Raw genomic sequence first — 12,615 nt, forward strand, 5'->3', positions numbered from 1 at the left:
ACCTAACTTGAGTTCTTTGTTTTTCAGCCTCTAAAGTATGAGGTGTAGGCTGTCACGGGGAAATTTCTACATCATTCCACGTTGCTTTTTGGCAGGCAGATTTTCATTTGAGTTCAATACAATTTGCAATTTAAGCCTGAAACAGGTGCTGCTCAGAGTTTTTAAAAGAAAACACATTTTAAACAAACTAGGGGACCTTCCCCTGCAGGACTGGTCAGGGCAGATTCCATGCCTTCCATACGCAGTCTCCACCCTTAACCTAAGAAATAGTTTAGAATTAACCAGAAAAACAGGATGAGGGATGCATAGGAAACAGAGGAGGAGACAAGACAGAAGGCTGGGCACTAGAATGCCAATAGCAAGAGAAAGAGATGGGGGATGATGGAGAGAAAACTTGGGAGAGAACATAGCCACAGACAAGAGAAAGCTTTGACAAAACAGCTTTCTTCTTGAATGTTTATTTTTGAACTAAGTACATATATGATATGCTTAGATTGTGCTTGTAAGAAATGTTTTCTCTCTTATTCCTGAAATTAAGATGAAAGACAAGTAAGATTCTAGACAGAAATGACGATCATTAAATTTCGAGGGGTAGGGAAGTATCCACATATTGCCATGCTTATGTTCTTACTTTTATCTTTTGGGGAAAGTTCAATCATAAAGCCTTTGCCAAGTACTGTGTTAATTTGCTGAGAGGTGGGAGTGAAAGTAACACAGATTCTAATTATCATGATTGTTATTATTTTGTGTTTACATAGTACCTCTGCTCCAAGGTGCTTAGGATTAGGGAAAATGTAGGAGGAGAGATGTAGTTCGGTACTTGTCATCAGTCTGCTCTAACAACCACACAGAAAATCCTCTGTGATCAGTGACATAATGAATGAAACTGTTGAGTGAGTGCACAGATAGTACAATATGTATTGAGTGGGCAAATGTTAAGTGAAAGGAAAAAACGCAAAACGTCATACCGTCTGTACAAGGATTTTCCTGTAGCAGTTGCATTGCAGTAAAATTGCTTGGATGAAGATGCATTCCACTGAGAGGTAGGAAAATATTTTTATGTGAATAAAGCAAGATCTTGCTTAAAAGTAAACTTGGAGGCACTCCTGTTTTTGCTTTTTGCAGTGTTATGTGATGTGGTAAGACGCAAGCCTCTGTTAGTGTAAGAGAGAAGCTAGGAAAAAATGTCTTTGAGCTGTGAGATGCTTGTATATTTTGAAAATATGATTATATGCATGTGTTTGTATTTTATAACTTGGATAATCTGAAAATCAATTTGCTTTGTCAATGCTTCCTGGATTAGAATTCCACTATTTGGTCCCTATCCTAGGTAAGACATTGTTTGCAAATTGTGCTACTTGTGAGATGTTGCAGTGGTTGCTAAGGCATTTAAGGTACTGATGAAAGTAAAGTGGTTGTCATGGTGACTGATAAAAATAAATGTTGAAAATGCCCCGGGTTCTTTCTTTTCCAGTCTACTAAAGAAAATTGAGCGGGAAACATGGCGGGAAAGTGGTGTTTCATTAATTGCTACTGTAACTCGTCTAATGGAGAGGTTGTTAGATTACAGGTAAGCCAAGTCGCATGTTTTTGTGAACTCCAGTTCATGCTAAACTCCAGTTAGAAAATCAAATAGAATACAATCAAAGTTCCAATCTTGTGTATCATTCAGTTGATTATCAGACCATGGAACCTGGTGTACTAAGATAATGAACTTCTAACCAGCTGGTTCAGAGCTGTTAATTTGAGCTTTTGCTTCTTTTTTGTTGCTTTGTTTTGTTTTTTGATAGTTCTTTCAAAGTCTTGGTGAATTGAGAGGATTCTCAGAGTCTCTGAGAGTTCTCAAAAAAAGAATCTTTATTTTGTTATTTAAACTTAGCCCCTAGAACCAGTAGAACCAATCCATTTTCGGGTGAAAACAGTGTAACAGAGAATTGTACAGTCTTGCTATTCTCTTAAAAAGGGGACGTGGGTGGGATGAAACTTACACTGTCACCTTCCGTAGACCTATGTTTTTTATTTTTATGTTATCTAAACTGTTAAAGTAGTTCTTCCCACTTAAATACATGGTGGTTTGGTTTTATTTTAGGATTGAAACCCTCATTCTCGTTGTTAATGGCCAGGCTTACCAACCACTTCTCATCCCACTGTAGAAAGCGTACAATAACACACTTTCACTCTAACTTCCTGAGCCCATGTCCATTGAGAGGGAGCATAATCTTGACATGGCAATGCAATTCTTAACGGAAGCTGATGCTCAGGAGTCTCTGACTCCCCAGATTCCCCAGAGATTAGATTATCAGTCCTTGGAGCATGCAAATTGCCTCTGGTCTCTAAAAGTGGCTTCTTTTTTTTTCTTTCTTTCTTTCTTTTCTTTTTTTTACCCCAAAAGAACAAATTGTGTTTGCCCCTAGGAAGGAAGTTCTGAGTTCTGACTATTGCTTTTGTTTTAGGGACTGCATGAAAATGGGAGAGGTAGATGGCAAAAGATTGGCTGCACAGTTAGCCTTCTGGTTAGTAAACTATTCCCCTTTTTTTCCTTTTCTCCTAATACTGGTATTTTTTTCCCCAGAAATACTATGTTTTGTTTGTGTTTAACCTGCAATGTGATGTTTCTTAGAAGAGTTATTTCTAAATTTACAAGTGTTTTTAAGAGAAGCATAGTGAGCTACAGGTTAAATTAAAGACCAGGAAATCCTCAGTCCCCGACATTACAAAGTACATCCCCTGCATTCCCCACAGCCCTAATAGGAGACCCCTGTGGGATCCTAGAGTGATGCTGTTTGGTTCCCTGGTTGCACTACTTCACCCTCCTAGCGTCTTGTTGCTGTCCTAGGAAAAAGCACTGTGTCCCCTGTTAGAGGTCTTTCTACTTTTGTGTCGCAGTTTCTTTCTGTTCTTTTCCTTTCTCACAAGAGTGATATGCAGTCCATATTTTCTTAAATATTAGTGATCTCTTCTTTTGTGAACAAATGACAGTTTTCTATTTAACAACGCTAATTTTCACTCTAGCTTTTTTGCAAATTGAATTCATAATAGCACTTTTGTTAAGGTTTGCTTTATAACTAGGATGACCAAGCAGGACATATTTTTGAGAGTAAAATTAAACATTCTGTAAGGATAACAGGCTAATCCAAAGCTGTCCTGGGCAAGCCAGAATTTATATAAAATGTCACATAACTAACTATTAAATAGAATGGTATTCTTACCACAAAGCAAAGGAGTGGCCCTACATTTAGACATTTATTTTTCATATTTTAGCATAAGTCAAATTAATGTTTTTGATAAGTTCCTTTAATCAGATCTGAAGTACAGGAAAATGTGAAATACAGGAAAAGTCTAGTTCTATATTTATGAATCCCATGGTTTCTTTTCGTTATATTTTGTAGAATAAATGAATCCTCGCCATCTATTACATTCTAAGTTCTGCACAGTTATCCTTATCCTTACTCTGATCATTTGAGTTCCTCACATACCATGTTGTTCTCTATTTGCTTGCACCTTGAAATTCTTTTTTGTCCCTACTTTGATTTTGTCTTTTCTTAGCTCATCAGTTTCTATCTTTTGTTTTGTTTTGTATTACTTTGTCTACTTCTGTCACAGTCCGTCTTCAAAGCTCAGGGCTTCTGCTTTCTTGTGACTGTCTTTTCATCTATTTTCCTCATTTTTTGCTGCACTGCTCCTCATCTCTGAGTCTATGATGGTATTCGTCTTTATCACACCTACTGCCTCCTCCACATTTTTAATATAATTGTTACATCTCCACCTCCAATATCGGTCCCTAAAAAGAGTGAAACCTAAGCATCCTCTATCAGGCCATATCTTGTTCACTTTCTTCCATAATGTTTTCATTAGACCCAACGGTAGCCTGTAGGCCATCAGCCCAGGCCCACTGGGCCAGACCATTGACCTCTGCTCTCAATACTCATTTCTAACCTTGAACATAGTCATTCCCTCTCTTAAATGTCCTAGTTGATTCTCCAGTTTCTTACCTGCTTTTGCCAGCCTCTTATCACAGTCAAGACCTTCAGCCTGAGTTTCTCCAATGTCTCTGCTTGTATGTCAGTGTTGGGAGAAAAGCTAAGTGCTTGATAAGCTTTAGGTCTTCTCTGTCTTCTTAACCCTGGTTCTGCCTCAACTCCAGGCACAAAGTCTCGTGAATAACCTCAAAGCCTTTACCTTTCCCCAAAGTAATGCTCTCCATTCTTCCATCTTCTTTCACAAGTACCTTCCATTTGGAGATGAACAAATAAATATAGACCTTATGTTCATTTCCACAATTGGTATAAAAGAAGAGATCACTTCCTTGGATGAAAGAATTAATGCTCTGCCCTTAATGTATTTACTCTAGTCTCCCAGTAGGAATACACCTGAGATTTAATATAGTATAATCAGTGGCCACATTACTAACCACTTGGGACATTATCCTGATAGCTTTGCACTGACCAAGAATAGTCCTTCTAGAAAATTTTAACACTTTGAAAGCTCTACTTATTTCAGACTAGCAGAAGAATACTTATTAAAGAACCAAAAATATCACTTTGAAGCTAATCTTTTTAGCCTCTACTCCACATGGAAAGTTCTTGATTTTTTCTAGTAGCAATGTGGTTCTCTTCCATTACTCACTTCCTCTTAGAGACTTCTCTTAACTCTTTGGAAAAGTCAATTCCAGATTGTCTTCAGAAGAGCTTTGGCATCCCTTACAAGATCGGAGTTAAATTGGTTTTTTTAAAAAAGTAATATTTGATATGACTAAAACTAGGAAATGTAATTATTGTTTTGTTCTTCGTGTCACACACTTTGTCAGACATTTGAAAGATTATCATCTGACTGGAGATTTTTTTTTAAGAGAACTATTTATTTAGAGTGATTGCTTGTTTTGTTCTCAAAGCTGCTTCTTACCAGAAAGCTATTAGAGCAAATCATCCTTTAATAATATAAAAACCTGCTGTGGAGTTGTTAGACTTGTGTTTATGGTACAACAATTCTTGCTAATTAAAATGATTTTGGTTATAATAAGAGAGACATGAATAGCATTATTTACTGAACTTTTTAAAGAATGCCAAGATCTACAGGAGACAAGAGTAAAAGAAGGAGGATAATGGTATAAATTGAAAAAAAAATTTATGTTGTATTTGACTTAATATCAGTGTCTCAAAGTTGGAAGAGTCTTCAGATTGAAGAACGGACACCTATTAGGTAATGGGCAGAAAGTACATTTGATAGCAGATCCTTAGGCTTCAATCCCAAGTGCCATTTCAACAGCCACATTTGCTAGGTTGGTCCATTATTACCAAAGCCCTGTCTAGCTAATCAGCTTTAAAACGTTTTTAGAATTCCTGGTCTTTCCTCCTTAGAAAACCCTGTCACTCCCTCAAGTCAACAGATTTATTCCCTCATCACTGATTTCCCCTTCTTCCGCACACCAACTAGCATCAATTAAAACAGTAACAATAAGTAGTGATAGTAGTTCAAGTGTCTCCAGCAGAGATTTCATAATGCACAATGATTTGTTCACTAAATATGTCTTGTTTGGAGACTGACAATATTATGCTTTTACTAGAACCCAGCTTCATTTATATTCACTTTTATGTTGACTAAGTTCAGTGAGGACTCATGTGCTTTATAATGTGGTGAAGAATTAGCTTTGGATGCTTCTGAGTATGCCTTTAAAATGCCAGCCTAGGCCAGGATCAGTGGTTCATGCCTGTAATCCCGGCACTTTGGGAGGCCGAGGCAGGTGGATCACTTGAGGTCAGGAGTTCAAGACCAGCCTGGGCATCATGGCAAAGCCCCATCTCTACTAAAATTCTTAGTTGGGTGTGGTGGTGCACACTTGTAATCCCAGTTACTCAGGAGGCTGAGGCAGGAGAATCACTTGAACTCGGAAGGCGGAGGTTGCTGTGAGCTGAGATTGCACCACTGCACTCCAGCCTGGGTGACAGAGTGAGACTCTGTCTAAAATGAAATAGCCAACATAATGTGTCCAGGCAAGTAAAAGTTGAGTTTTTGTTAAAAGCATTTTAGAGATGTTTCCTAAGATCTAAATACTTCTTAGGAAACAAAATATTTTCAGTAAGCATGTTTCTATAATAATAATTTGAAATAAAATCTCTTAGTCCCTTTATGTTTTGGACATAAACTAGAAACATTTGAAGTCCAACACGTAGGAAATGCAGAATAACATCTTAAAAATAAAGAGCCTTTTTATTTACTCTCCTTCACATTCTTTTACATTGCTTTTACTCATCCTTACCTGTATGTCTTAGAGACTTTTTTCTTTTTTTTTTTTTTCTTTTTCTTTTTTGAGACTGAGTCTTGCTCTGTCACCAGGCTGCAGTGCAGTAGCATGATCTTGGCTCACTGCAGCCTCTGCCTCCTTGGTTCAAGCAATTCTTCTGCCTCAGCCTCCCAAGTAGCTGGGATTACAGGTGTGTGCCACCACACCCAGCTAATTTTTGTATTTTTAGTAGAGATGGGGTTTTACCATGTTGGCCAGGATAGTCTTGATTTTTTGACCTCGTGATCTACCCACCTTGGCCTCCGAAAGTGCTGGGATTACAGGCATGAGCCACTGTCCCCAGCTGAGACTTTTTTCTTTAGAGCAAAATATCTTTGAAATTTAAAATGAAAGAAACTGTCCTTTGAATATAAATCAACAAAGTTAATAAATGGGTTAATCTGTTACATATTCTTAATTTTTTTAGTTGAACAAGCTGATTGTTCATTGACATTTAAACTAACAAAAAATCATAAAAAGTAAAGAAATAGGAATCAGGGATAATAACCTGATAATAGCAAGATACCAACTTATCCAGTAATTGCTGGGAAATGACTGACACTGTCACTGAGCCACCTTACTTCATTTTTAGAGATACTTACATGGAAAAATGCATCAGTTCACTTGGCTTCAGACATGGAACGTTAGCAGAGTAAAAGGCAGATAATTGTAGGCCAGACTGTTGAGGAACTATCCATACCTGTACTTTTATTTTACAGAACTTCTATAAGACTGAACTGAACAAGGAGGAGATGTACATACGCTACATTCACAAACTCTATGATCTGCATCTCAAAGCACAGAACTTTACAGGTAATTCTGTCTTTTGGCTTAGATTGGGGAAGGGGCTGGTATATTAAGCATGATCATTCCTATGCTTTTTATGATTCAAGTGGAAGACTCAAACATTTCTACTTTAAAATTAAAATTTATTTTTAGTTGAATATATATTTCTGCAGATTCTATATATATCATATACATGATACATATAGGCACACATGTAGGTTGTTTAACTATATCTCTGCATACTTTTTCAGAGGTTGCTGTTGGGATTACAAAATACATACATGACTTCTTACAGTCTGCTTATAGTTAAGATTTTACCACTTCAAGTTTGTATTAGTCTGTTTTCACACTGCTGATAAAGACATACCTGAGGCTGGGTAATTTATAAAGAAAAAGAGGTTTCGGGAGGCGAAGCTTGCAGTGAGCCGAGATGGCGCCACTGCACTCCAGCCTGGGCGGCAGAGCGAGACTCCGTCTCAAAAAAAAAAAAAAAAAAAAAAAAGAAAAGGAGGTTTAATGGACTTATAGTTCCACGTGGCTGGGGAGGCCTCACAATCACGGTGGAAGGCAAAAGGCACATCTTACATGGTAGCAGACAAGAGTTTGTGTAGGGAAACTCCCCTTATAAAACCATCAGATCTCGTGAGACTTATTCACTATTATGAGAGCAGCATGGGAAAGACCATCCCCCATGATTCAATTACCTCCCACCTGGTCCCTCCCATGACACATGGGAATTGTGGGAGCTACAATTGAAGATGAGATTTGGGTGGGAACACAGCCAAACCATATCAAAGTTAAATATGGGAATTTTACAACTATGTAGGTCTCATTATCCTCCCCACTGTATGTTGTAGTTGTCATATGTACTACATCTACATACATTGAAAGTCCCATCAGATGATGTCATAATTTTTGCCTTTCAATAGTCATACCTATTTTAATGAATTTAAGAGGATAAAAATACTTTTTTCTAGTTACTCAGATGTTTACCATTTCTGTTATTCTTTCTGCATTCATGAAGTTCCCAGGTTCCTACTGTTATTATATTTTTGTTGAGCCTGAAGAGCTTGTCCAGTGGTGAAGAAGCTTCTTGGTTTTCCTTCATCTAAGAATGTCTTTATTTCACCTTCATCCCTGAAGGATATGTTTGCTGGATATGGTATTGTAGGTGAACAGTTCTTTTGTTTCAGTACTTTAAAAATATAATTCCACTGTGTTCTGGCCTTCATGGTCTAACGAGAAATATGCAGTCATTTAAATTACTCAACTTTGAGGCTGGACGTGGTAGCTCATGCCTGTAATCCCAGCACTTCGGGAGGCCAAGGCAGGTGGATCGCTTGAGCCCAGGAGTTACGGACCAGTCTGGAAAATGTGGCGAAACCCCCATCTCCACCAAAAATACAAAAAATTAGCCAGGCATGGTGGTATACATCTGTAGTCCCAGCTACTTGGGAGGCTGAGGTGGATCACTTGAGCCTGGGAGGCAGAGGCTGCAGTGAGCCAAAATCACACCACTGCACTCTACCCTGGATGACAGAGCCAGACCCTGTCTCAAAAAATAATAAAAATAAATTACTCATCTACATGAAATTTGTAACTTTTTTCTAGTTGTCTTCAGGACTTTATCTTTAGTTTTCAGTGGTTTGATTATTATGTGTATGGGCATGGTTTTCGTGTTTAGTTTAACTTGTTTGGGTTTGCTGAGTTTCTTGGATCTGTACATTTATTTCCTTTACCAAATTCGGGAAGTTCCCAAGCATTTATATCCTTAAATGTATTTCTCTACCAGTTCTTCTCCTCATTTTGAGGACTGTAATGACATGAATGTTGGGCCTTTTGATATTGTTCCATAGGTTCCTGGAACTCTGTTCATTTTTGTTCAACTTTTCTTCTTCCTTTTTTTTCAGATCACTAATGTCTATTGATTTAAGTCCACCGATTTTCTTCTGTCACTTCATTCAGCTATAGAGCCTTTCCAGTGAAATGTTTATTTTTGTTATTGTATTATTCAGTTCTAAAATTTCCATGTAGTTATTTTCTTTTTACAACTTCAATTTCTTTGAAAAGAATGTCTATCTTTTATTTATTCAAAATGTTCACCTTTACTTCGTGGAGCATGGTTATAATAACTACCTCATAGTCTTTGTCTATAATTCTAACATCTGCATCAAGTTGGGGTTGACATCTTTTCATTGCTTTTGCCCTTTGAGAGTTGTTTAGTTTTTTAAAAGTCAGATAATTTTGGATTATATTCTAGAGCTTTTGAATATTATGTTCTAGGACTCTGGATTCTGTTAAAATCTTTAGGAAGACATTAACTTTTTAAATTTTAATAGATAGAAGTCCTTGTTATATTGATCCATTGGTTTGTTCTACACTTGTGCACCTTGGAGATGAGTCTGACTTCATATACAGAATTTAGCATCCCTTTCTTGAGCTCCCTCCCCTCTGTAATCCTCCCCATTCTTCCTGTTTCCCAAGAACTTCCTTTCCTAGTACTCTGGCTATATAGCCAAGGCTTGATCCTCTTCATACCATGATGCTCTCTCTGCAATTGGTCTCTCTGTGAGCAAAGCAGTGAAAGAAAAGAGCTCATAGAAGGCACTACTTCCACTGCCACTGCCACTGCACCCACTGCCACCCCTGCATTGTGCAGCTTTGTTTCTGAGACTCAGAGTAAGGCCAGAAATTTCTACAGAGCTTCACCCCACAGGCGATCTTCTACCCAGTACTCCGACTAAAGGAACTTTTCTTGGAGCTTTTTCTGTCTGTTCCCATTTGCAGTTCCAGGAAACAGGGAAGTCTAAGCCAGGAGATATGGAAGGCAAAAAATAAAAACAGAATTAAATGTGGTATGTCATTCTTTGAGTATTAGTTTTTTTCCTCAGGCCACCTGCTCTTACTTACTTTTCAGAGTCCTCCAATAGTTGTGTTATATAGTCTCTCCAGGCTGTTTAGTTGTAAACAGTGGAGAGAGAGGATGGAATGCATGTACTCCATCTTAAGCAGAACCCTTTAATTAGATTTGGGAACTACGAATCTTGGTCTTTTGCCACACTGTTCTTCCAAGGAACTCCTGAATCATGGCTCCTCCCCCAGCTTTAAAAGAGTAAGGGAATCCTTTCTGAAATGGTACTTGTGTTCCCAGAATGTACACATTCCTCTAGCTGAGGTTCCACTGTCTCAATTAGTAACATCACTGTTTACTCAGTCAGAAGACCCTGGTGTATCTTTGACTTTTCTAGCCTCCCTCAAATAATCATTCATGAAGTTCTATTAATTCTGTTTCCTAGAAATCTCTCAAAACCATTTCCTTTTCACTGTTCCCATCTTCACTGCCTCAGTTAGACCTTCATCATTTCTCACCTGACTGCCTCTGGACGATCACAAGTTATTCTTTGGGACAGGAGGCAGCAAACTACAACCTACAGGCTAGCTACCTTATTTTGTAAGGGAAGTTTTATAACAGCTCACCCATGCCCACTTGTTTATGTATTGTCTGTTTCTGCTTTTGCGCCACTGTGGCAGAACTGAGTAGTGGAGGCAAAGACTACAGCCTAAATTATTTACTGTCTGGCCCTTTAAGAAAAAGTTTGCCAACTCCTTCCCTAGATATCACTCTTTTGTCAGTATATGTGTTCTACAAAATAAACTTCAAATTCTTTATTCAAGGTCTGTTGTAATTGAACCAACGCCTGTCTATTCAGCCTTATCTTACCACTTGTACCACATACCCTCCTTTCATCCTTCAGGATTAGCGCCTTTGCCCCCTTTTCCATGCAGCCATCCCCCTCCTGAAGTTATTTTCTTCTCTTTCTCTCACTATCTCCATGCCCCACAATCCTCCTGTAGGCTGAGTGATTTTTCCCATCTCTTTTTTCCCATTTCATTTTTTCCAGATTTGTTTTGTTTTGTTTTTGAGACAGAGTCTCACTCTGTCGCCCAGGCTGGAGTAGAGTGGTGCAATCTCGGCTCACTGCAACTTTCGCCTCCCAGGTTCAAGCGATTCTCCTGCCTCAGACTCCTGAGCAGCTGAGATTACAGGTGCCTGCCACCGTGCCCAGCTAAAGTTTTTTGTATTTTTAGTACAGACAGGGTTTTACCATGTTGGCCAGGCTGATCTCGAGCTCCTGACCTCAGGTGATCCACCTGCCTCAGCCTCCAAAAGTGCTGGGATTATAGGTGTGAGCTACCATGCCCAGCCCCAGATTTCTATTAAAGTACCTATCAAACTTTTTTTTTAAATTAATAATTGCATATTATGTGATTATATATTATATATTGTGTATGTACATGCATGCATGTATATATGGATAATCTTCAGTTAAAGGGTCCTTTGAGTACAGTAATGATATTTTCTTTTTTTGAGACAGGGTTTGACTCTCTTGCCCAGGCTGGAATGTAGTGGCACAATCTTGGCTCTCTGCAGCCTCTGCCTCCCAAGCCCAAGCAATCCTCCCACCTCAGCCTCCCAAGTAGTTGGGACCACAGGCACATGCCACTACAGCCAGCTAATTTTTTTTTTTCGGTAGAGACAGGGTTTTGTCATATTGCCCAGGCTAGTCTCGAACTCCTGAGCTCAGAAGATCCATGCGCTTTGACCTCCCAAAGTCCTGGGATTACAGGTGTGAGCTACTGCGCCTAGCCCACAGTGATGTTTTTCTTACTTTAGTCTTCTCAATTCTTAGAATAGTGCCTAGCAATGTGAGATTTAAATAAATGCATCACAAATTAATGTACCCTTTAATTATTAAGTATTAACACCTGATTAGCAGATTTTCTTTCTCAATATTGGTAATTCTCAATTCAAAAAGAAAAAAAAAAGTAAACTTTTAAAAAAATTTTAAAGTTCATTGAAAAAAACACGGGAGGGAAGTGAGGATAAGCTACTCCAGATATATAACATATATTTTGGTTCTCTGAAATAAAGTCCAAATTTGTCTGATTATATTTCAAAAACGGGTAAATCCCATTTGTTTACTCAACTTGCAGTGTTTATGTTCCCCAAAGTCATAAGAAATCAGTTCTTTTCCCATGTAACATTTTATTCTTCTCTCTTATATCTTCATTTCTGTCCTTGGAGACAGTGAAATTGATGGGGAACTTTTCTGTCTTTCTAGGATTCTGTTTAAGTGAGTTAACCCTTTTCCAGCCTTTTGTGACAGCATCCTCCATTCCTAATTCATCTTTACTCTTCTCTCTCTCTTTTTTTTTTTTTTTTTTTTTTTGCCTATTGGTGTCCTTGTAATACACTTCTCAAAATGGTAGAATGGGATTAATAAAAATTTACTACTGCTTCCTCTAGACACGTTTTTTCCTCAGATACATGTTGTCATTTTCCCAAATCAAATTCTGAAACAGGTGTAATTTGTCTTCACATCTTTTCCATGCCATCGCTCAGTCATTTGTCAGTTTAATCTGATTGCCTGCCAATGCCTTCTTTTCCCAGGCTTTCCCGGGGCGCCTCACCCACACCTGGCATTCCACCCATCCCAGGACCTTACAAGGGCAAGCAGATTGGGAAAGCATTTGGGGACTGGAGACGT

At 38.4% G+C, this 12,615-nt stretch overlaps 1 protein-coding gene across 1 annotated transcript in view; it reads left to right on the top strand.

The window, feature by feature from the left end:
• The window catches only part of DOCK4 (dedicator of cytokinesis 4), a 494,753-nt gene that overhangs the window by 431,661 nt on the left and 50,477 nt on the right, over nt 1-12,615 (top strand). Inside the window, 4 exon segments of the mRNA XM_017878678.1 lie at nt 1,475-1,570; nt 2,454-2,482; nt 2,485-2,513; nt 7,000-7,093. Coding sequence (XP_017734167.1) covers nt 1,475-1,570; nt 2,454-2,482; nt 2,485-2,513; nt 7,000-7,093 — 248 coding nt within the window.

This window comes from Rhinopithecus bieti, unplaced genomic scaffold (genome assembly GCF_001698545.2).
Source record: "Rhinopithecus bieti isolate Rb0 unplaced genomic scaffold, ASM169854v2 scaffold_10712, whole genome shotgun sequence".
Classification (NCBI taxonomy): Eukaryota; Metazoa; Chordata; class Mammalia; order Primates; family Cercopithecidae; genus Rhinopithecus; species Rhinopithecus bieti.